This window comes from Nomascus leucogenys, chromosome 1a (genome assembly GCF_006542625.1).
Source record: "Nomascus leucogenys isolate Asia chromosome 1a, Asia_NLE_v1, whole genome shotgun sequence".
Taxonomy (NCBI): Eukaryota; Metazoa; Chordata; class Mammalia; order Primates; family Hylobatidae; genus Nomascus; species Nomascus leucogenys.
In genome coordinates this window covers 21975245-22000667 of record NC_044381.1, presented here as the reverse complement: position 1 = coordinate 22000667, position 25423 = coordinate 21975245, and the positions used below count along the sequence as shown (strand labels likewise).

Below are 25423 nucleotides of genomic sequence, written 5' to 3'. Positions count from 1 at the left end.
TTGGGGTCTATTATTTTCTTCACTATTTCACAAAGGACAGGAGAAAACAGACCAAGAGGATTTCATGAGTAATCCTTTTCTCCAGTGAGGCCAGCTAGGCACTCTGGACATGGTTGGTGCTAAACTTGTAAGAAGTCCTATTCAGGCCCGGTCTCTTGACTGAAGATTCATGTGTTACTCAACCCCTCAGAATCCTTGGGGTAGCTGAGCTCTTCACTGCACTTATGCAGGTGACAGGAGGTCTATCTGTGACCCAGACAGATGCCATAGGCAGGTAAGACAATAATTGAGGAAATGAGTGAAGCACAGAGTGAGTAGGGCAAACACTGTGAGTTTGGGTCTCCAACAGGGTAACTTGTGAAGAAGAGAGAGAAAGAAGAACCTAACCTATCCTGATAGCCCACAACCTTGGGGAAACATGATATCCATTGAGTACATGAAGTTTTCCATCAGCACACCTAGATTCAAATCCTAACTCTGCCAATCACTTGTGCACTCTACGTGGATCACCTTTTCTCTCGGCGTCCTGCTTTCTTCATTGATAAAGTAAGCTTGATAGTATTACTGCTTACACTGTAACTGGTGGATTAAAACATGTAACATATTATTTATTTTATAGATGGCACATATGTATTTTATAGATGGCACATAATCAATAGATTTTTTCTTTCTTTCCCAGTTCTTTCTTAACACTGATGAAAGAAACGAAAAACAATGTTTTCTTTTAATGCCTTCTTAGTATTGAGTGCTGTCATCAATTCTGCATTCATGACAAACAACAAAGTCTAACTTAGATACATTAAACACAGAGAAAAGAGCACCGTACACACAGGCAGAACCAGCTATGAATCCTATCTCTGCCCCTCACCATTCACTAAATGGATGTCTTAAAGACATCACTTACCAATATTGATCCGCAGATCACTCCTCATATCATCTCTGCTAAGAGAGAAATTTATAAAATGCTACCGAAGTATGAGTGGTTTTATGACTAGGCAGTAGAGAATAGGAAACCAGTGAATCAATAAACTCACAACGTGGTGGTTTGCAGACATTCTCTGCATGGCAGCTGAATATACTTCCCTAGAAGTATCCCCATCTGGTCAGAGATGGCCTTTACTGTGATGGCCATCCTTGTCCAGCCTTTCTTAGGTTTCAGTATTTTTGCAGAACTAGCATCCCTGGTGTACGAAGAATGTGATAAATGAGCTCTCTGAGCAGTCATCTACACTCTCTCTGAAGAGCATTTGCATTTTATTTATCCACATTAATAAAGAGAGCCCATTTGTTTGACGGAAGTAAGTAGGATTTCAAACTCATTTTCCTTAAGTTTTGCATGGTCTCAATTGTCTGGCAATAGGAGAAATGTAAAGGAAAATAACAGTTATGTGTAAACAAAATCGACAAAGTTGCACCATAGGGAATATAGCTAACATGTGCATAAAGGGTTTTTATATACTTTTAAGAGGGGTGTATAAAAGCATAATTCATAAGAACAATAAAAACTACAATTAATGCCATAAAATGAAATCTAAATAGAATTAAGAACAGGAAGTGAAGCAAATGGAAAAACATTATAGCCCACTAGTACTCAAAAACTATTAAACAATTATTCTTGAAATTTTAGATTATTAAATAAGCAGACAATATAGCCTATGAAATAAAGTATTAACTTTATATGCTTTGTGCCATTATATCCATTCCCTGAAATCAATCCTAAATAGAAATTGTAAAAAGGTTACAAAATTATATCTGATAATACAAACACACATTTTTCTCCAGGTACTACCTTCTTGCTCTTCTTCCATTCACAGATAAACTTCTAAAAGAAGTTTCCATCCACTGTATCTCCAACCTCTCCTCCTATTTACTCTAGTCAATATATTCCAATCTGGATTTTGCCAAATTAATTCTGGCAAACCAGCCCTTTCTTTTCCTAAATGTAAAACGTCATGTTTTAAACACATTTCTTCCCTTAAACACTCTCTTATCACAATTTTCTCCTGGTTGTCCTCCTATTTTGCTCCTGGATGTCCTCCTATCATTTCATTCAAACGCCTTTTTCAAGTTCCTCACTCTGTTCACTACATTAAGATGTAAAGGTCCTCAAGATTCAGGTTTTGGTTTTCTGATTTCACCACTCAACTTCTACCAGACCTCATCCATCCTTGGGCCTTCAAGAAAAAGGTATAGCCCAGCTCCTAAATGAACATCTCTAGCCATGCACTCTGTAAATTCCAGAACTGTGCAGCCAATTTTCAAGGCTTCAAGTCTTCCAGTTTCTGATGACAAAAACCACTTTTCTTTTGCCTATGGTTTGAGTTTATGATAGAGTTTAAATTAATTAATTGGTTGATGAATAGTTTTATTTCTCCCTCAGCAAAAAGTTTCAAGAGGGCTGAAGCTGTGTTTCCTTTATTCACTTTTCTATCCTGAAAACAGTCACATATCAAGTGTTTCATACAGTGTGAATGGAATGAATGAACTGAACTTCACTTGAGGTTGCAAAACCAATCTTGGCATTGATTTATTGAGTAAGGCCACGTATGGTGGCTCATGCCAGTAATCCCAGCAGTGTGAAAGGCTGAGGTGGGAGGATTGCTTGAGGCTAGGAGTTTGAGGCTATAGTGAGCTGTGATCCTGCCACTGCACTCCAGCTTAGGCGACAGAGCAAGACCTTGTATTTTTTTTTAAATAAACAAATGCAAAATGATCTGAAAGTAAAACTCAAAATAATAAAGAGAATAATTTTCAAAATATAAAGTGAGGGGCCAGGCTTGGTGGCTCACACCTGTGATCCCACTACTTTGGGAGGCTGGGGCAGGCAGATCATGAGGTCAGGAGTTTGAGAGCAGACTGGCCAGCATGGTGAAACTCTATCTCTACTAAAAATACAAAAAATTAGCCGGGCATGGTGGCACCCACCTGTAGTCCCAGCTACTCCGGACGCTAAGGCAGGAGAATTGCTTGACTCTGGGAGGCGGAGATTGCAGTGAGCCGAGATCGCACCACTGTATTCCAGCCTGGGTGACAGAGCGAGACTCTGTCAAAACAAAACAAAACAAACAAAATATACATAAAGTGAACACTTTTTAATGTAATTAGCCCAGTGTTAAAGGTGAACATTTCATACAAGCAAAAATACTGAATACTGTAGTAGAATCAATAATTAAGTACATGGGTAAATTAATAATATCATCCATGGTGAGCTAATGCCCCTAAGAACTGGATGCTTTATCATATAGTTGCTTGACATTACCAACAAGTACTGCGACAAATTTGATTCAACCATTTCATTATGCAGGCAGAAAAGACAGTCTTTTAAAATAACTAAACATATGGGAATATAATGAAGAGTGTCTATAGTAATCATTTCATTAAGACACAAGTCTGTTGCTAAGCTATTAATCTTACTTGCAAGTTTGATGAAAAAAAGAAGGATCTCATGATTTCTTGCTCCAACTTCCCCAGTACAGAGGCTCTATTCTTTCTTTTCCAGATAGAGACTGATTCCTTGGAAGTAGCTCTTCACAGGATTATAGAGTTGTCATGGCCAGAGAGAGCCCTTCCACCTCTAACTCATGCAACAAGCAGGGCTCCAGGCCTTCCCAATGCTGATAAAAATTCAGTGAATAATTTCTCCAGGCCAGTTTCATTCCAACCAACCTCTTGTGTTGAATAGGGTGACAATCTGCTGGAGCACCTTGTGGAGGACAGTGGTAGTCTAAGCCTTCTGAATTTTGCTGCCATCCCTTGGAAACAATAGAAAACATTCAAAACAGATGAACTGCCCATCAATACGGCACTGGTTAAATAACTTATGATATAACAACTCAGAGGGCAACAACAGAATTGTTTAAAAATATAAATAAGCCCTCTATACGAATTCAGGAAGATCTTGAAGTGAAAAAAGAAAGATGCAGAACAGTGTACATGGTATGCTATCTTTTACATAAAAACGAGGAGAGTGTAAGAAAAACATGACTACATTCTTACTTTGCATATGCATAAAGAACTAGAAGGATTTAAAAGACATAAACTTCAAAATTTGGAAAATGGAAGAAGTGTCAAAGTATACATTTATTTGTATGTCAAAATTTAAATTAACCACTAATTAAAGAAATGCGAGTTAACAAAATACAAAAGGAAAAGTCAGAAAGGCACAAACATTGTTGGTGATAATATTTTGGAAATATTGTCTTGGATCAGCATTTTACTAAATATTATCCATAACAGGGCTAAAATTTTGCTACCAGATTCTATAAGTTTACTACAGAGTCTATAAAACAATGGAGGATAAGAAGGTACATATTCAGGAACAAACAATGGGCAAAGGAAACTATAGTATGTATAGTTCTTGGAAAATTACGTAGCCATTTTTAAAATTGTGGAAAACAAAGGCATTTCAAGCCATAAATTTAGAATATATCATTTACATAATAAAGTAAAAATCTAGTAAATACAAATATTTTGCGTTTAAAATTATAACAAATTTGAAAATATGAACCAAAATTGTAACTGAGGTATCTATTACATAATGTGGGATAGCAATTATTGTTTTGTAGAGGAAAAAAAAATTAAGCATCCAGGTTTCCTCTCAATTTATACAAATGCCGCATTTCACTGTTATTCAAAAAAACAGAAGCTAGGAAGCATAAAGCTTTGAAAAATTATGCATTTGGGGAACGTAAGAGCTCAGATATGCGAAAAACTTACATCAAACGTGCAGCATAACATACGTGCACACATTCTGTTCTATTTGGTCCCACATACAAGGCAGCTCTAAGAGGCCGGGCTGGCGCCCACTCTACACAACTCCGCTTCCCCAACCCTCACCCTCCCCGCCCGCCGCGCACTTCCTCCCCCTTCCCCACCCCCACACTCCCGCCCACTGACGAGGTCTGGAGGCCGCGCAGCCGCACTAGCCGCTACGGCCGCTCCCACCCCGGGGTATCCTGGGACTAGGCTTTTCCGGAAGGAGCGGCTCGGCGTCGGGGCTAGGCCGGTATTCTAGGCCCAAGCCCAGGCCCAGGCCTGTGTTCCAGGCCGTTGCTCAGAGACAGGCCGCTGGCCGCTGCGACACTCTAGGTACAGCGGAGGACGCAGCGGGCCGTTCGCTGAGGTGTCCGGACCCGCCGCCGAGCGGGCCGTGTAGCCACAGTACGTGGCGGCGCCTCTTCCTTGCCCGAAGCGGAACTGCTGAAGGAGCGGCAGCGCAGGCCGGACGAGGTGAACCAGGTCATTTAACCACCTTCAGGTGATGAATCATCTGTCTAATAATCAGATTTGAGGTCCACAGCCCTTTGTGGTCCTGCTACAGGGCGATTTTCAGTGGATGACTGACTGGCGTGGCCTGAGGGGTGCCGCAGTGACTGCCTTCCCTTGATAAGGAAACGAGCTTTCTGTTCTTTGTGGACACCTCGTTGCCTGTAAAACATTCCGGTTATAACTTCTTTATCCGGCTTGCATCTCTGTGCAAGAGCAAAGCTTTCACATGAAAGTGTCCCTTGGTAACGGCGAAATGGGCGTCTCTGCCCATTTGCAGCCTTGTAAGGCAGGAACCACACGCTTTTTTACCAGCAATACTCACAGTTCGGTGGTACTGCAAGGCTTTGATCAGCTTAGAATAGAAGGATTGCTTTGTGATGTGACCCTGGTACCAGGTGATGGAGATGAAATCTTTCCTGTTCACAGAGCTATGATGGCGTCTGCTAGTGATTATTTCAAAGCCATGTTCACAGGTGGAATGAAAGAACAAGATTTGATGTGCATTAAGCTTCATGGGGTGAACAAGGTTGGTCTGAAGAAAATCATTGATTTTATTTATACTGCAAAACTTTCTCTTAATATGGACAATCTTCAGGACACACTTGAAGCTGCTAGCTTTTTACAAATATTACCCGTTTTGGATTTCTGTAAAGTATTTCTTATATCAGGAGTCTCTTTGGATAACTGTGTTGAGGTTGGACGAATTGCTAACACCTACAATCTTATAGAAGTGGATAAATATGTTAATAATTTCATCCTGAAGAACTTTCCTGCTCTATTGAGTACTGGGGAGTTTCTAAAACTCCCTTTTGAACGGCTTGCATTTGTGCTTTCCAGTAATAGTCTTAAGCACTGTACCGAACTTGAACTCTTTAAGGCAGCCTGTCGCTGGCTAAGGTTGGAAGACCCTCGGATGGATTATGCTGCAAAATTAATGAAGAATATTCGATTTCCACTGATGACACCACAGGATCTCATCAATTACGTGCAGACAGTAGATTTCATGAGAACAGACAATACCTGCGTGAATTTGCTTTTGGAAGCTAGCAATTACCAAATGATGCCATATATGCAGCCAGTGATGCAGTCAGATAGAACTGCCATTCGATCTGACTCCACTCACTTGGTTACATTAGGAGGAGTTTTGAGGCAGCAACTGGTTGTCAGTAAAGAATTACGGATGTATGATGAAAGGGCACAAGAATGGAGATCTTTGGCCCCAATGGATGCTCCCCGTTACCAGCATGGTATTGCTGTCATTGGAAACTTTCTTTATGTAGTTGGTGGTCAAAGTAATTATGATACAAAAGGAAAAACTGCTGTTGATACAGTTTTCAGATTTGATCCTCGGTATAATAAATGGATGCAGGTTGCATCATTAAATGAAAAGCGCACATTCTTTCACTTGAGTGCCCTCAAAGGACATTTGTATGCAGTTGGTGGGCGCAGTGCAGCTGGTGAACTGGCCACAGTAGAATGTTACAACCCAAGAATGAATGAGTGGAGCTATGTTGCAAAAATGAGTGAACCCCACTATGGTCATGCTGGAACAGTATATGGAGGCTTAGTGTATATTTCAGGAGGAATTACCCATGACACTTTCCAAAATGAGCTCATGTGTTTTGACCCAGATACAGATAAATGGATGCAAAAGGCTCCAATGACTACAGTCAGAGGTCTGCATTGCATGTGTACAGTTGGAGATAAGCTCTATGTCATTGGTGGCAATCACTTCAGAGGAACAAGTGATTATGATGATGTTCTAAGCTGTGAATACTATTCACCAACCCTTGACCAGTGGACCCCAATTGCCGCCATGTTAAGAGGCCAAAGTGATGTTGGAGTTGCCGTCTTTGAAAATAAAATCTACGTTGTTGGTGGATATTCTTGGAATAATCGTTGTATGGTAGAAATTGTCCAGAAATATGACCCAGAAAAAGATGAGTGGCATAAAGTTTTTGATCTTCCAGAGTCACTTGGTGGCATTCGAGCTTGTACACTCACAGTTTTTCCACCTGAAGAAAACCCTGGGTCACCTTCTAGAGAATCACCTCTTTCAGCACCTTCGGATCATTCTTAGGTCTAAGGTGTAACACCTTTTCAGTACATCATGGGTGATCTAATACTTCCCCTTCAGTTGTATCTTCTTACAGTGATTGGTACAGTTATTAGATATAAAGGTAACTGATGTTATTCGTCTTGTATGGCTTTTAGTATGTTTATCAAGTGGCTAACATGCATTCTGAAAATGTATTTAACATAGCTGTTTTAACAAATGACAAAAAGATGTAGAAAAATGTTTAGATGTCTTTTTGTGATGTTATATAAAATTGTAGATGACTGTGGTAAATGTGTAATTATGTCCATTATGCTTCAAAGTTGAGTTTTCATCTTTGACTCCAAAATGTCAGAGGGAGGCCGCTCTAACCTCAGAATAATGAAAGGTTGCCAAGTATTAATACTAGTTACCTCCCTCTTTTCATAGTTTTTGACATGTCTGTCAACTTACTCGATTGTGTGGTTGCATTCAGAATATTTGAAGTTTCTTACGTAGACAGAAATAATAAAAATATTAACTAGGAAAAAACAGTATAGCACCAAGCCAGTATTTGGTATCTCTCTCTAGAGCGAGCAAGAGAGGGAGAAAGGAGGAAAAATACACATAATACAAACGTACATGCATACACACATACATACATATGTATACACACACACAATTTGAAAACTGGCACTTCAACGATGCTGAAATTGTTTTTAAATTTAAGTTTCTTTCTTCCACAAAGCAGCTGTTTCTATTCAAATGGGAATTCAGTACCAGAGAATAAATGTCTATATAGTCATACTGAATTTAGATAGATAAGGGCTACAGCATACTAAATCAACAACCAAATTTGTCATGTGACTAAACCGTTAACTTCAGATGAAGCTTTTTTCTGCTTGTGTAAAATACACAAGAGTATTTTTACACAGATTGGTAAAGTTCAGGTTTCAGAGAACTGCTTTTGTGCAGAAAATTTAGGTTCTTTTTTCCACCTTTTTGGTCAGTAAAACTTAATGAAAAAAGCAAGGAAAAAAGTATTCTGAACAAAGCTATAGGGTTTCAAGTTCAGCCTCCCAACTTAGTCATCCTAACATGATTATTTTGCGATTTGGGGTGATTGCCCTGGTGCTGTTCCAGTCCGTGTGCATCCTGAGCTGTGTGATCTGCCTCGAGGCTATGATCTGAGCAAGCAGGAGATACATTTTCTTCTGCATCAAGTGAGGAAAAATGTGCTTTTGGCCATGTCTCAAAGACAGGACTAACTTCAGATTCCCAAAGAAGCCAGTTACAGAGCCTCTGGAACACTGTGGTCTTACAAGCAGTACTAAAATCAACCTTCAGCCTCTTCAATACCAAAGGTATCCCTACTGGTTAAGAACCACATGGTAATTTTTAATGGGACTTTTATCAGCAAATGGAGTTACAGGAATTCTCTGTAATGAGTGATTCTGAAGAGGTACTTTCCTGGAATAATTGTCTACCTGAAGAAAAAAATTTTATATATACATTGTGTGTGACACACACACGCACACACGCGCGCACACACACACACACACACCCCTATACCTGGAAGATTGTCAGAGTGTAAATCAGGAACAACTTTCTCTTTATTGACAATCCCATAATAAAACTCAGGAACCAAGGCAAAATGAATTGGCTTCTAGGGGTCTGAACCTTACTGCCCATACAAGTGTTGATTCATTTTAATACTTTTTATGATTTCTGCATTGGCAGAAATTTTCATACTTTCTATGTTTTTTTAATTACTCAGTTTTTTATTACTAAAAATAGCACATTTGAGTACATTTGAAAAGTAGAGAAATTAGAAATTATTAACTATTGAATAAGCAAGAAGTGCATCATAATCCTTTGATTATTAATGAGGTTGAATATTTGTGTGTTATGGGTAGCTGTGTTTCTTTGACCAAATGTTCCTGTCCTTTTGCCCTTCTGTTATCTGTTGGAGTTGCTTTGCTTTTCGTATCAAGTTATAGGATCTCTTTATATAATAAATGTAATTTAACTTGCATTTGCTTGCATTTATTTCTTCCCTCAATCTATTGTAGTTTTACAAAGGCAACGATGTTCAGTTAATTTTTGAGATCAAATTTGTCTTTTTTTTTTTTTTTTTTTGAGACAGGGTCTCACTGTTGCGCAGTCTGGAGTGCAATGGCACAATGTGTGCTCACTGAAACCTCTGGCTCCCATGTTCAGGCGATTCTCCCACCTCAGCCTCCCGATTAGCTGGGATTACAGGCATGTACCACCATGCCCAGCTAATTTTGTATTTTTAGTAGAGATGGGGTTAGGGGATAATTTTGATATGGCTTATTTTTTATGTAGTATTTCAGTGCTTATTCTGACATATCAAGGTGGTACTGCCCTGCCTCTATTTTGTACAAGCTTTTCCTTTTATTGAAAAAATACTTTTTATTACGTCTTATGTCTGACCCTGGTACTTCCTATTGAAATAAGTATTGCTTTACCAGGTAAACTGCTCTATCTACATCCCCCACCTCTAGCTTCACACACCCTGCCTCTCATTTTTTTACTTTCCTGTATTCTGCAGTTGACAGTTCTCTTGGTAATCATACAGGTAGCTGACTAATGCTATGCTAATACAGGTTGAGCAGCCCTAATCCAAAAATCCAAATTGCTCCAAAATTTAAAACTTTTTGAGGGCCAACAGGATGCCACAAGCAGAAAATTCCACACCAGACCTCTTGTGACAGGTTACACTCAAAACAGTGAAGACTTGTTTCATGCACATTATTAAGACTATTATATATAATTACCTTTGGACTACGTGTCTAAAACGTGAAATATAACTGAAGTTTTAAGTAATATTGTTTAGACTTGGGTCCCTCCCCAGGATACGTCATGTACGTGCAAATATTCCAAAATCCAAAACACTTCTGGTCCCAAGCATTTCAGATAAGGGATATTCAACCGGTACTGCTATTAAATCTGGAGTTCCTTATAGAGAGAAATTTTAGGTGGTTGAAATGATTAAATGGAAAGATTTATTTTCATAAGCTGGTAATTTTTTAAAGAAAGTTCAGACTGGAAAATTGTTTAGAGGATAAAAACTAAAAGCACATAAAGCATTCTGTTAACATTTCTTGTTTTAATTTTTCTGATAAGTATTCAAAAATTAACATTTGTTAGCTTTTTTGATATGTCTATTATAGAAAATACAGGAAAATAAAAGCAAACAAAAAGTAATTATCAGTGATTCCACATGCTGAAGAAAATTTCTATTAATACTCAGTATATTATATATATATGTACATATGTGCAGGCATTTGTCAAATATTTTTTAAATATGCCAGACCTTAGGCTAAAAGCTGGATAATGAAAATAAATCCACCTTCCAAAGACTCCTATTATCATGACTTTCTTTTATTTTTTAAAAAGCTGTATATATTAAAAAATCGTAAGGTGTTTTTTTCCTAATTATCAAATGCACATGTATTTAGAAAAACAGATTCCATTTTTACTCAGATAAATCCAGACTTAAATTTCTTTCCCACTTGCTTACAGTAATATTTGGGTAGTTGGCCTGCAAAGCAAACACATTTCACTCATGTTCAGATTTTTGTAATCAAAATTATTTTGTTCTCACTATAAAGGCAGTAAGCTCCTACAGGACATTTTAAAACTACATAAATGTGCCATCCCCAGCTCAACCGATTATAAACAACTGCTGAAAGATTGTGGGGTAAGTTTAACTCTCTAAAACTTCAGCTTTGTCATACATCTATCAGGTTGGGTGTGATCATTAATAATTCTATTTATATCAGATTTGTAAGGAAAAATATAAAGCGATTAGCATAAGATATGCACAGAAGCAGTGAATGATAGTTGTTACTAACAAAGTCGGGATTTTATAATTTTTGACTTTTGCTTCAGCTTAATGATTTTCAGGCTATTGTTCTGTGAAACTGTTCAGTGTCTATACAATATTTCATTCCATGTACATGCGAGATTATTCCATTTCCTTATGTGTAGATATTTAAATGTCTACCATAAATTTTCACCGTAATAAAGCAAGATGTAATATTCTTACATAAAACTTTGCCCATATCTACTACCCTATGATAAATGCTAAGTAAAATCTGAATCATATAGTGTTAGCTTTTTTAGGGTCTTAAAAAATATTTCCAGGATTATGCCAATATGCATTTTTAGCAGAACTGTGTTCAGTAACTATTTCAAAGGAAATCTTTGCAGTTCTAGTTATTTTACTGTTTGGATTTACATATCTTTAATTACTAGTTACAATTTCTTGTTTATTGAGCATATGTATTTTTCATACATAAATCATTTGCTCCTGTCTTTTGCTTTAATTGTCCTATTTGCTATAAATACTTTTTTATACTCTACTTTTTTATTTAATGTGATCAAGTATGTTCATCTTTTTTGTATATTGACCTTTCGGTGATATTTTTGTTTTTTTAATTTGGGGTGTGTGTGTGTGTGGTGATGGTGGTGATTATATAGTACTGATGTGGTATTACTTGTTCTTGATCCTATAGCTCTATAGCTTTGTGATTACTAGTTCTTGACATGTTAGGGTGGCATTTACTGCTTGTCTCCTGTTCAAGTAGCTTTTCTTTCTAGTTAAAATGAGAAGGAGATTTTCCTTAAAATTAATAAAATTACCTTTTTATATTAAGATTAATCATTCATTTTTTTTTGAGATGGGGTCTCGCTATGTTGACCAGGCTGGTCTTGAACTCCTGGTCTCCAGTGATCCTCCTATTTCGGCCTCCCAAAGGGCTAGAATTACAGGCGTGAGCCACTGCAACCAGCTATATTAAGATTCATCTTTATTCTCTATTTACAGCAAGTATTTGCCCACTTGTTTTCTGTGAGCAAAAAAATCAGTGTTTTTCCTTTGTAATGTAGCACAATTAGTTTTTTTGTCATTTTTAACGCTTTCTTGAATAATTTTTTTATCATTGGGTGGTATAATTATCCCAGTATTTTATGTTGTTATTATTGATACAACTTTCTACCAAACTTCTGGCATAAAATCTAATGTATTTTTTCAAATTATCCAATTTTTCCATAACCACTTTTTGAATATCTTCATTTCCTTGCTGAATTTTTATGCTTTTAAAAAAAATCATAAAATCTTATAGGCAATCAATTTAGAGTATTTTTCTTCACTTCCAATGATCTTTTTTCAAGTTAAGTTGTCTTTGATATATACGTGTGTGTGTGTGTGTGTGTGTTTGTGTATTTCTGCTTTGAATGGGATTTCATTATGTTATATTCTGAACTCTTGGTAGAAGTAGGAAATATGTGGTTTTAGCATAATGGTTTTCTGTCTACCGACTGTCATTGATTCTTCAGTTTTTTGGGTCAATTCTCATATTTTCACCTTAAGTAACCATTATCTGCGTATTGTAAAAGCCAATTTCATATTACTTGTTTAATATGAAACATTAAAGCATGGTTCATACTTCCAGCAAAATTATTGTAGTGACCGAGGAATTGTGTCTTATGCGTAATTTTAATAGGGGTAATTCTAGTTTTAGAATTCCTTTGTTACAGGGAAATATCCTTGATCTTGTTCATGAAGTTCCTCATTAATTAGGAGTCTTAAAAAATTAGGGTTGTATATCTTCATTACAAAATGATTTCTGTACCAGCTGATCCAAATTGTTCTTAGTACCATCCATGGGCTGAAAGAAAGGCTATTTCTTCGCTATGTGAACAGTGTGTCATTAACTACCCATTTCTTCATTTATTTAGTAAAATTTATCGAGACAATAATTTTTCTCATGTCAAATACTGAAAAAGAGTCTTTTTTAATTACTTTCAACTGTTGGGTTAGAAAGGACTCTTGCATATCGCTGAGTGCATTGTCAATTGGTATACAGTTTAGAATGCAATTTGGCAAAAGTAGTAAAATGATCTTTCAAGTTTCATACCTTTTGGACAGTAAGTATATTTCTAGAATTAATAAGTGACAGAAAATAGGCCAGAAATAGTCATCTCAGCATGATACTATTATTTGCTTCCTAATATGACCACATTAGATCTTCCATTAAAATACTTTTAAATGGATTTTTAAAGATTCTTCTTCCCACCTTAATTTTGATACTTTATCTGCATCCTCTAGTATTCAATTGTTGAGCATATATTTGAATGGCTGGATGATGATTAGAATAAAAGACTTAAATATTCATTTAAGGATGACTGAACGCATAACTGTTGAATTGTGTACATGAGCCAAATGCACTAGCACACAGAATAGGTCGTTCCTCTGTAACAGTCTCAGAGCACCTGCTTTCCAGGGGCTAATGTTATTCTGCCATCTACTGGTTGAAATTAAAAGTCTTTGTTTAGCTAGATTACAGAAAATACATCTCCTTTATCAAAACAACAGTAATAACAAAACCCAGAAATTTTTATAGCACATGTGAAAGTTCAAAGTTGACAGCTTATATAAATTACATAAGTGAATATTAAAAACCTTTGGTAATTTTTGGGGTATGGTAGATCAAAGAGAATTATTTTTTATATTACTTAAAAATACAGATTTAAATAGCTATGACCTTTATTTTATTTATAAATTCGTATACATTGAATTTTAAATTCTGCAACATTTCATCTGGATTCTAAGCATTCATACCCACTACTTGCTTTTTCCTTTGAGTGGATTTCCCATACCATTTTTATTTTTAGTTTTTAGCAGACAGCCTCATCACAAAGACATGTATAGAGTAAATCTTTTCAACAGCAGAAAGGATGTAATATGCATTATATCCAGTTATAAGTAAATATGACAACCTCATAATATTTAAGAAATTTTTATATTGGTTTGCTCATTTGGGTATGAGGATCAAATCATGACTGCTATAGCCACATAATTTTCACCCGGCCAGCCAGAGACACATATACATAAGCATATACATGTGTTTGATGTAAAACATCTTCTGGACCAGCTGATCCAAATTTTTCTTAGTGCCATCCATGGGCTCAAAGAAAGCCTATTTCTTGACTATGTGAACAGTAAGAATGGCATCAACTACCCATTTCCTCATTCTCCATGTTATTGTCTCAGAACAAAATATTCTCATACACCAAGCATTTTTTCCCTTAAGATGGATGTGTATAACAAGTGATCTCTTAATAGTGCCTCCTGAAGGATATCAAGAGTGCACATATCTTTTCTACATAGAACTGAAGGAGCAAGATTAGATTTCGTGCAATCTTAGAACAAGATGTGTATAAAGCTGTTGACAGCAACTAAGTAACCCAAACTTCAGATGTTTCGTTGTCTAGAGCCCCTTCTCCAATTTTAAGTCCAAAGAATATGTCTAGCTCTTTACTGGTCCATCTTCCAAAAGGCTATTACAATACAGCCTTACAATCTCTTATAATGGAAGTTTATCATTTTTGCCTCATTTCACCCAAGTGCCAGTCAACAGAGTACATGTTTGTATGTGGTGGGGATGGGAGGCAGGTCTAACTTCTACTGATTCAAACAGCTTTATCTTACTTAGGGAGTATACTTTATCACTTAGAAGTCAAAACATTCTTCCAGCCAGGAATTAGTGATCCATTAAAACTTATTTCTAATTCATGTTAAATCATGAGCCAAAACATACTCAGTCTAAAAACCTAATTTGAGTGAGTGTAATGTTTATTTCTTCATACTAAGCAGTGTTTACTTCAATTTTTTATTACTCTCTCCATCTTTCTCCAGATAAGAAAATCACAGATTTCACAAAACCTTTCATATATGTATATACACATACTTGAAGACATCGGTTAACTCAAAGATTAAGGAAAAAGAGTTTTTATTTTGCTTTTGTTGTTTTTTGTTGTTGTTTGTTTTTTGAGATAGAGTTTCACTCTTGTCACCCAGGCTGGAGTGTAGTGGTGTGATATTGGCTCACTGCAATCTCCGCCTCCCCGGTTCAAGCGATTCTCCTGCCTCAGCCTCCGGAGTAGCTGGCATTACAGGCACCTGCCACCACCCCTGGCTAATGTTTGTATTTTTAGTAGAGACAGAGTTTCACCATGTTAGCCAGGCTAGTCTCGAACTCCTGACCTCAGATGATCCGCCTGCCTGGGCCTCCCAAAGTGCTGGGATTACAGGTGTGAGCCACCGCCCCCAGCCAGAAAAACAGTTTTCTAATTTTCAAGGCTGGCTCTCCATTAATAATCTCTCTCATGCCCTGGACTAGCTATACTTTATCCTGCAAGGGGAATAAGTTATGGATTCCATTGGTATGTCTACTTCATTCACTTCTTGGGCTGCAATATCTACACTTCCCATTCACCCTTACCACTTACCTAGTAGATAGTCTAGCCACTTACAACGGGTTCATGGCTACCATTGAACTATGAGATCAAGGAGATCCATTGAAACTCAGCCTCCAAATCCAAAGTCACTTTCCCTTTGATATCTGTAGTTTCATCATCTATCATAACCATGCCTATTCATCATCTGTAAAACACCCTTTCTACATGAAGGGATACTCTCACATTATGAATTCTAGTTGTGGTTGTTTTAAAATATATTCACAAATTTTCTCATATTCTTTTCTTTCCTCCTTTTGACTATGTTAGATTTAGTGATTCCCATCTAATGAATACAATGAAACAATGGTGTTTAAATTATAGACTAGGTCATAAAAATTTGCGCACTTCCTCCATGTTTATCTCTCTTCTATCACTTCCTCTAGTACAAGCCAGCTGCCATGTTGTGAGCACATACCACATAGCTCCATGGAGAGGCCCATGTGACTGTGATGAAGAGCTGAGGCTTCCTGTCAGTGGCCATGCGAGTGACCCATGTTAGAAACAGATCCGCCAGCCCAAACAGAACCTTCAGACAACTGCAGCCCCAGCTGGCATCTTGACTGCAACTCATGAGAGATTCTAAGCCCACCGAAGCTGCCCTTGAATTATTGATTCACAAAAACTGTTAGGTAATAAATTTATGTTGTTTTAAACCACTGAGTTTTTGATTAATTATGCATCAATGGAAAACCAAATCACCAATGCAGGCAACATAATGTAAATTTCAAGCCTCCCTTGTAGATAGGACATGGGAACAAAGAAAGACTTGCCAATCTGGAGCACCTGCATGAGCTTTTGATCCTAAAGTGTCCACAAGAAGATATAGGCTCTACGTGGTGTTTCTGTATTTGTTGGCTGAGTTGGTGGCTTTCTATAGTGGGAAGTTCAGGTTTTAGGAAAAGAAATGGCATCAGAGAATGGAAGTTCCTTCTAGTTCTTACTAGAGCAGCATCATCAACAGTGGGTTTTTGTATCTGGACAGTTCTCTGGTTTCATTTTTGATATTTTAATCTGGAGGCTTAGTCTAGAGCTTGTTTCTATGGCATCCCAAAAATTCAGCAAGCACCACATCTTAACACCTCTGTTTAGTCATCAGTCTTACATTCAGCTTTACTCTTTACCACAACCTAATAAATACCTTCCAAACCTATTATCTATCGCGTTCGGTGCAATAACTATGTCCTAATGGTTCCACTTCCCACCTTTCTAACCAGTATGTGCATGCAAACCCCAACCTAGTTTTCAAAGGGCAGCTGTAAGAGTTTTTCTAATATGTATTTGGTGACATCAATTCACTGCTTAAAACATCTCAATATTTCTAATGATCATTTCTGTAAATCATAATCCCATGATTGCTTGCAAAGCCTTTTACAATGCAACACCTGCTTCCTATCCTAACTTCTGCTTTCTCCCTCCCTCCCTTCTACCTCTACATATTTCTAAACCTTCTTCACTGTTTGCTCCTGCATGCGCCCTCTGGCCATTCACATCTGCTGTTCCCTGTTTCTGACCCTTTGAGCATCATGCATTTTCTTGGTTAACTCCCACAGATCCTTGAGATGCCGGCTTAGCAGTTACTTCTCCTGGATGCTTTCCCTGATGGAAACAAGTCCTACATGCTCCAGAATCTGGTACTTTCCCTGTCACCGTCATTAGCATTATTTTAATTAAATGCTCACTTGCCCACATCCCACCAGACTGGAAGCTCTGTCATTCCCTGAAAGCAGAGAATGTGTCTACTTTTTTTCATTGTAACTGGCACCATCCACAGAGCCAGCAAATAAAAGGTATTTGCTACTTATTTGAAGTTTCAAGGTGGATGATTCTATATTTCACTTTAGTTTCTAGTTCATGCAACCGCTGAAACTGAATCAACAGTCATCAGATATGACTCATCTAAGAAAACATAAGTAAAACTGAATTCACTTCAGCTGGTATAATCTATTATAGTAAATTGTTCATCTCCTTCATGGCCCTGGGATTCCTACCTACCTACTTATTGTTTAGAGCTGTCTTCTCAGGAAGAGTGCTCCACTATAAGAAAGTAAAGTCTTTATTTAACTTACCAATATATTCACAATGACAAGTAAATTGCCAGGAGCAGAGATATTTAAAACGATTTATGAATAAATAGAATTAATGTTCCTTTTGGATTTGAAAGCAGATTAAAGGTTTAAGGGCACTTTGTGTCTCTTTGAGGGTTTGAGTAAGACCTGACTTTTACTGTAAAGATTTAAGTACCCGCTCCATCTTCACCAAACAAAAGAAACCAGAAGGCAAAGCTGACCATATTTATAAACAATAAATTTTGAAAATACAGCAATTATCATTAGATAAATTTTAATTATTATGAGCTAAAAATGTAATTTCTCTCTATTCAAAAGTACAGTTTTGCCAGGTGCAGTGACTCACGCCTGCAACCCCAGCATTTGGGAAGCTAAGGTGAATGGATAACTTGAGGTCAGGAGTTTGAGACCAGCCTGGCCAACATGGCAAAAACCCGTCTCTACTGAAAATACAAAAATTAGCTGGGCATGGTGGTGCATGCCTGTAATCCCAGCTACTCGGGAGCCTGAGGCATGAGAATCGCTTGAACCCGGGAGGTAGAGTTTGCAGTGAACCGAGATTCTGCCACTGCACTCCAGCCTGGGTGACAGAGTGAGACTCTGTCAAAAACAAACAAACAAAAAAGTACAATTTCTTCTTATTATTGAAACACAATCTTACAAAAATGACTCAATACATTGATAAATGAAGCAGAAAGGAAAGTCTTTGAATTGAACGAATATTCACAAGCTTGAAGCCACATAATTAGTAGATGAGACCCGATTGACTGATACTGGGTCTAAATCTAAGTATCCTTTCCAACCTCCTGGGATTTCTGATGAGCCTATTAACACAGAGAAGGCATTTATTGATTTTCCTTTCTTAATTTGCAGTCTGACAATGTCCCAGGCACAACAGATGTGTTCTTTCTTTCTCACATAGAGACTGATTGCTTGTGAATACTCCTTCACAGCCAGGCTGGAGTCCTCCTGCTCAAGGTCTCTTTGATTTCCTATACCCAAACAGGTCTCCAGAAATTCTAGCTACTGATCAAGCCCAGTGAGGAATTTCAGTTCTTTGTGCTGAAAACGTTGGAGATCTGCTGGATCATCTTATGAAGAACATTGGTGGCCTGAGACTTTTGGAATTTGGTGCCATGCGGCTGCTCCAGGGGAAACTTAAAGACATTCTTGTTCTTCAGACGGGAAGAAAAGAAATATTCTTCCAATTTGGTGCAGAACTTTGAAGGTCACCTATTTATGGCAGCCCATGGCTCTGGGCTAGGCCACAGCTAAGGGTGCAGAGAGAACTGCAGAATATCATCCTCAGTGTCATTAGGGAAGAGGTTGGCAGGGTCATTGGTGGGATGCAGCTGGCTAGGCCATTTGAATCTTTACCCACCTGTCTCAGTACTTTCTTGTTGTGAGATTCTTACATAACCAGATTAGGATTTTCAGTTTTTGTACTTATCTCAACTTTATTTCCACTTTGTTCACCTTCTCTTCTATTTATGGGTCTCAGATAATGTCATGACCTCAACATTTCTTTTGTATTATGACAATGGAAATTAAACACACTCAGAAAATGGCAGAACTCTCAATCTAATAGGATATACCCATCCAAATGAGGCTCAATGTTGAAATAAAAACCTATCTGAGTCTCAATCTATGTCTCTTTTAAAATTCTAATAAATGTACTTAGAGGTTTGATCTTGGACATTTTTACTTCTTAAACTGCGCTGAAATACGTGTTTCCTCACCTCTGCATTTCTCTTTTAAGGGGCTAATACACTAGGTTTGATTTCTTCCACCTTTCTGTAGATAACGGTGGCATAAAACTCGAAAACCCAGGGTTAAGTCATCCAGTTGTCTTTATTCTGTCACTAAAAATGTCTTTACTGCATATATGTGACAGACAATAGGCTTGGCAATTTCGATTAAGAGATAAGTAAAACAGGATGATGACTACTCTCCATGGATTCAAAGAATGGCATTTAAGACATGATTGTGATTAAACACTAGCATGCTCAGTGCAGCCAAGAGGAAGAACTGAAAGCTGATGAAGAGGGAAATTGGGAGGCAGTAGAAACTGCCACTTTGTGACAAAATCTGTGGCTCCTGGAAGCTTAAACAACATCAAGTTTTCCTTTCCTCTTCTGCAAAATTGAGACAATTTTAATAGTTGTCACATAGGAAATTGCAAAGATGAAATAAAGTTTGCAAATTACTGGCTGAGAATCTGAACATGGTAAATGATAGTTACCTTTAATTTCAATGTAATAAATAACATAATCCTGTGTATAGTCCACATTTAACCAAATCCAGACAAGAGAAGCTTTGATTGCAGCTCCCCTGACATTCCTGAGGTCTAACACGTTGATGTCCCTTAAATGGAAACTCTAGGAAAGGCGACTGTCTGTAAAACTGTGAAGGAGCAGAGCCCAGGTTCCCATTGTCAGAGTAGTGCCTTGCACAGAGGAAAAATTGTACAGCCCCCATGAAGCTTGTTCCAGGGAACCAGTGTCTCAGCAAGTTGCAATAGAAAATGGCTGCTCTGGGAATAGTATAAATAAATAAAATAATCCCTTTACTCAGATTCAGTTAGTTTCAAATCATCATTGATGATTATTTTTAGGCCCAAGTAAAAAATATTTTGTAAACCATTTTCCTAGTCTTTACAACTCTCTAACTCAACCCTAAAAAAAAAAGGTGATTTGAAACTAACTGAATATAGTATTATATAAATAGTTACCTACAGATATATACAGAATATACACTTACATATTTATATATACATATTTAAATACATACAAATAAATACTGTAATGTATTTAACAACATACAATATATGTTATATTGTATATGTGTATATATAACATATTGTATATATGTTATAATTCTATATAAAGTATTGAAGTATATATTAAAATATATGAAGTATACATGTTTTTATACATTATATTTACATATGGATTTTTAAATGTACAAAAACATATATAAGATATATAAATATATATATATTTTTTTTGACCAAAGTCTCACTCTTTTGTTTAAACTGGACTGCAGTGGTGCTGTCATACCTCACTGCATCCTCGAACTCCTGGGCCCAAGTGATCCTCCCACCTTGGCCTCCCAAATAGCTGAGACTATAGGTGTGCACTACCACACCTGGCTAATTATTTATTTTTTGGTAGAGATGGTGTCTCCTTCTGTTGACCAGGCTAGTAAATCCTGGCCTCAAGCAATCCTCCTGCCTTGGCCTTCTAAAGTGCTGGCATTATAGACCTGAGCCACCGTGCCAGGCCTATATATTGTTTATGTATATTTAAATACATATGCTTAAATTATGTATACTTATGTATTTAATAACCTACAAATTTAATATATTTTTAATATGTTAAGTATAATTTAATAAGCATATATTAAATTATATGCGATTGTCAAAGTATATATAATACTTAAACTGTATATACTTAAGTATACATAATTATATTTACACATATTAAATACAAAATACATAATCTAAAAATGTAATCTATATTTAATGTAAGTATATAAACTTATTTTATGTTACATAAAATTTAAGTATATGCAAGCATATATATACATATATATTTCTGGAGGGAGGGGGATTGGAAATGGGACTATCTTGATTTTCAGCCATGGAAAAATCACAATACTTTGCTGATTCTGATGGCTGCCACACTCTCCCTTCCCCCCTACTTACTGGAGGATCCCATTCTTTCATTTCTGTATGACATTAGTTTCCTCCCTCCCCAGCGTAGAAATCCCAGGGTGCTCTCCTCATTCACTCACCATTAACCTGCACTGCCATTCATACAGCTGCTTCCTGTTCCACTGTGATTGCTGGCTGTCAATTTTCCCATAAGAGTACAAAGCCATCAACTGAAAACAAAAGTTGAGCGAGAGTTCTAGGTATTTCAGAAACATCCATATCACTGGCCTTTTTTTTTTTTTTTTTTTTTTTTTTTTTTACTTCCCTCCTGGTGAATAGTTTTGGAAAAGAAGGACTATCCGCATTACAATAACGTAACCATCCCTGTGGAAAAAGGAAATAGAATGCAAGATCCATTTTACTCTGGAGGCCGTTAAAATATTTATAGAGGATGACAGCAACCTACTGGCCATGATGACAAAGACATACACCAAGTCTATAGAGGGCAGGCTTTTCTGTTCTATAAAGAATTCTGTTCCCTTGAAGGAGATTTTCGTTCATTGGCAAAAGGCCATCTTTCTCAGAAAGAATTAACCCTAATATTGGAAGAAGCCCATTTTCTTAGCTTTTGTATCACAGAGAGAGAAAACACTCCTAGATTCAGGAAGCACATGTTCTTTGAACAATGGGCAGCTATGTGGAGAGAGAAAGGGTCAGAACGTGTCCCTTGCCTCCAGCCTCTTGACTTGTCCCTCCCTCTATGTTTTGTGCTAGACTGGGAATCAGTACAACCTGCAAATGTAGGTGTAGAACTACAAGGGAAATCAGAAAAATCTTCTGGTTAAGGTACATTAGCTCTTTCTTAATAGTAAGTTGCTAATTTTACACATTCACTCCTTAGGTCATGTCCCAACTTTATAATTAAAACATTTTCTGTTATTTTCAATGATGACTCGACTTGTATGCCTTGTGCTTTTACTCAGTAGTAAAAGAGAGCAAAGACATTTGTCAAGGAATCAGAGGATACAATTCTCGCCAAATGATATCAAGAGAAGGTATCTATTTATGTAGAATTTGCGAAGTATTAAAGTGATCTGCGAATAGTGTAATTGAAGAAGTTAATCAGGAGTGTGTGTGAGAATTACTTAGATAGTAGGAAGAGGCTTCAATTTAGGAGGAATTTCTTATTCTTTGCTCAGGTTACAGACCCAACCTTCAGATTGCACTTTTCAAATGGGAGAGGAGAGAAACTGGGAAATGGGAGAGGAGAGAAACTGGGAAATTCAGTTATATTCCACAATATGTCTCTTGGCCCTTTCTTTTACCACTGAATGTGGGGTACTCAGTTTAGGAGCAGGGGAAAATATTAAAAAGTTTAATATACCTGGTTCTCTCTCTTCCGCTCTCTGTTTGTGTGATTGTTTAACGACTTTCAAATATTAAGCCCCCTTTAATTCTTGGTTATTTTCTATACTGCTTATTTCTTTAATGTGATTTTCCTTTTTGTTGCTTGTCGTTTCAGTGGGCAAAAATTGTATGCATATTATCATCCTACCCTGAAAAATCTCTGTGGCCATATCCTGATCATACTCAGGAAGTTAATTTTCTATATATTCTAAAGTATTGGACAACTGAGGTTGAGGTGGTGGCTGAGCTGGCAGCAAGGGGCATTGTCATAACCTGCCTCACACAGGTCCCTGCCTGTGCAGTGCACCTAGAGAAGGACATCTAGAACCTTAGTTTCTGCCCTGAATTCCTTGGAGGAGATACAGGAAGTCGTGGCACAGTGCCACCTGGAGACAGCTAGGTTTTGTGAGATCAAGGAGCCAAAGTGAATGTGGTCATGCCTAGACTCTGCCTGCCTGGCAAGTTCAGTACTGCAAAGGTTAAGTACTTGAAGTTAAGTACTGCTAGGCACAAAAACAGTCAATGGAGAGAATCTTTCACATGTGATTATACCCAACGTGTTGGTGAAGAATGCAGGAGCTCATCTGTGACCCTGTTTAGGTGCTTCTATGTTCTGATTCCTCTAGGAAGAGACTATACTAGGCTCAGGACTCTCATTTGTTGAAAAAAGCAGAGCCCACGTTATGAAACATGAAGAAGAAAAGGCAAGCAGGAGCTTTAGAACTTGGAAGGAAGAGAGAGATGCTTAACACATTGACTGGAAGAGCAGCAGGTCCTCAGGAGATGGAGCAATACCAATGGGAGCACTGAATCAACTACTTAAGATTATTCTGATCAGAGAGAAGATTAAAGTGGATGCTGAAAGCACAGAGTGTTCCCAGGGAGACATAGCCAACGTCAGTGTCCCCACCATGGGTAACACTGATACCTTTACTTTCAATGAAAATGAAAATGAGAAAGAAAGATCTCTGGTATCCTGCATGCTATGTAAACAATTGTACAACCCATTTATGCTATCACATTTACATTACATCATGGACATTTAGGACAAAAATGGTTTTCTTTAGTTTGAGGAGAATCAACTAGAATTAGAACCTCTGTGGGTTCTTTGGAAATCTGAACTTTCATGACAAATAATATTTTTAAAATCAAATTGATGACATTTTTCTCCATTGCATATACTCATTAAGTATAATATTGCTTCCAAGAATGTAAAAGTTATTTCTTGGGGTGCTCTAAAGTTCAACTCTATCTGACGAAACCTTATTCCTTAGTATTTTTTAAATTGAGTTATGTTGTTGTTGTTTGTTTGTTTGCTTGTTTTTTTGAGGCGGAGTCTCAGTCTGTTGCCAGGCTGGAGTGTAGTGGCATGATCTCGGCTCACTGCAACCTCCAACTCCCTGGTTCAAGCAATTCTCCTGCCTCAGCCTCCCGAGTAGCTGGGATTACAGACATGTGCCACCACGCCCAGCTAATTTTTGTATTTTTAGTAGAGACGGGGTTTCACCATGTTGTCCAGGATGGTCTTGATCTCCTGACCTCGTGTTCCGTCCACCTCAGCCTCCCAAAGTGCTGGGATTACAGGTGTGAGCCACTGTGCCCAGCCTAATTGGGTTTTCTTGTAACATCAGAAGCATTGACCTTGAGTTCATGGAAGATACACAAAAGGTATATAAGATCAGTGCTACAGGCATATGGCAAATGGGTGGCTGTTCTTGGAGGACTTTCCAAGATTTATTAGATGTCAAAGTCATATCATGTGAGGTGGCCTCTGTATACATATGAGCTGTCATTTGCTGTCTTGTAGATGTTGCTTATGTTTGATCCTGAGCATTTATGACTGTGTTGTGAGTTTTGAGGTTTCAATAAAAATACTTTATCTTTTACTATTTAATTCTACTAAAGTTGTTCAACACATCAATAATTATGTCAAGCACTGAAGAGAAAAATTTTTTGACAATATCTAGATCAATATCTAGAAGCTAGTGAATTTTTAAAATTTCCCTATGAAGCAAAATTGAAAGTACACTAAAAATAAATGTTAAAAATAATTTCAACTTTAATAATCTTTAGCTATTTTGAATTTTTAAGTATTTCATTATACTAGGCAATATTACATATTTTCATAATTTGTTAATTTACTTATTTAATCTGACACACTACAATTTATATAAGTAAATAAATCACATTGTTACTTAAACAAATTGAGCTATGAAGTTAAATATCCATAAATCATAAATTTAATTATTAACTTTTAACTTAAAATTTTCATTTGTTCATTCTTAATCCTGGATTGAATAAATTCTATTTTACATTCTATTACACTGCTTTTAAAGCATTAAAGAAGTACAATATTCTCTCTTGATAATGAGTACTGTAATGTATATACATCAGCCAATACATAGTATATCTGTGTTATTAAAATTTAATGGGACTTTGAGTTAGGAAAAAAAATTTCTAAAAAGCATATGTGGCAGAGGAAGATGAGGTAATAATGAAAAAAAGTAAACTGAGAAACACTACTGTACATTCATGTAGAAAGAGCATAAAAGAAAGCAAAAAGAGAAGTAGAAAGTAACACAAGGCATTCAGAAAATGGAAACTAGTATGTGACCTTTTTAAGATCTGTGCACAAAGTAAGGTCTTCAGAGAAGAGCCCAA

At 37.2% G+C, this 25423-nt stretch overlaps 1 protein-coding gene and 1 long non-coding RNA gene across 4 annotated transcripts; one reads left to right on the top strand and one right to left on the bottom strand.

Annotated features, from left to right (window-relative positions):
- Positions 1-3077: 3077 nt before the first annotated feature.
- On the bottom strand, positions 3078-4815 carry LOC115836987. The gene is made up of 2 exons (XR_004032043.1): positions 4717-4815; positions 3078-3752 (listed from the first exon to the last, which is right to left on the bottom strand). It is a non-coding gene; the product is annotated as an uncharacterized LOC115836987 (long non-coding RNA).
- Positions 4816-4929: 114 nt separating this feature from the next.
- KLHL9 (kelch like family member 9) lies at positions 4930-17980 on the top strand. 3 transcript variants are annotated; one of them, XR_004032002.1, is made up of 4 exons: positions 4930-7448; positions 10942-11030; positions 16018-16263; positions 17185-17980. XR_004032002.1 is itself a non-coding variant. In XM_030820537.1 (1 exon), the coding sequence occupies exon 1, from the start codon at positions 5495-5497 to the stop codon at positions 7346-7348; it is 1854 nt and encodes a 617-aa protein (XP_030676397.1). In that variant the 5' UTR covers positions 4956-5494; the 3' UTR covers positions 7349-10528. The 3 variants fall into 3 exon arrangements, 1 of the variants encoding a protein (XP_030676397.1); XR_004032006.1 differs by lacking the exon at positions 10942-11030; XM_030820537.1 differs by lacking the exons at positions 10942-11030; positions 16018-16263; positions 17185-17980 and having other exon boundaries at positions 4956-10528.
- Positions 17981-25423: the final 7443 nt, after the last annotated feature.

What these genes read in the sequence shown, in the direction of transcription:
- KLHL9 (XM_030820537.1), top strand. Translation starts at nt 5,495, where the DNA reads ATGAAAGTGTCCCTTGGTAACGGCGAAATGGGCGTCTCTGCCCATTTG.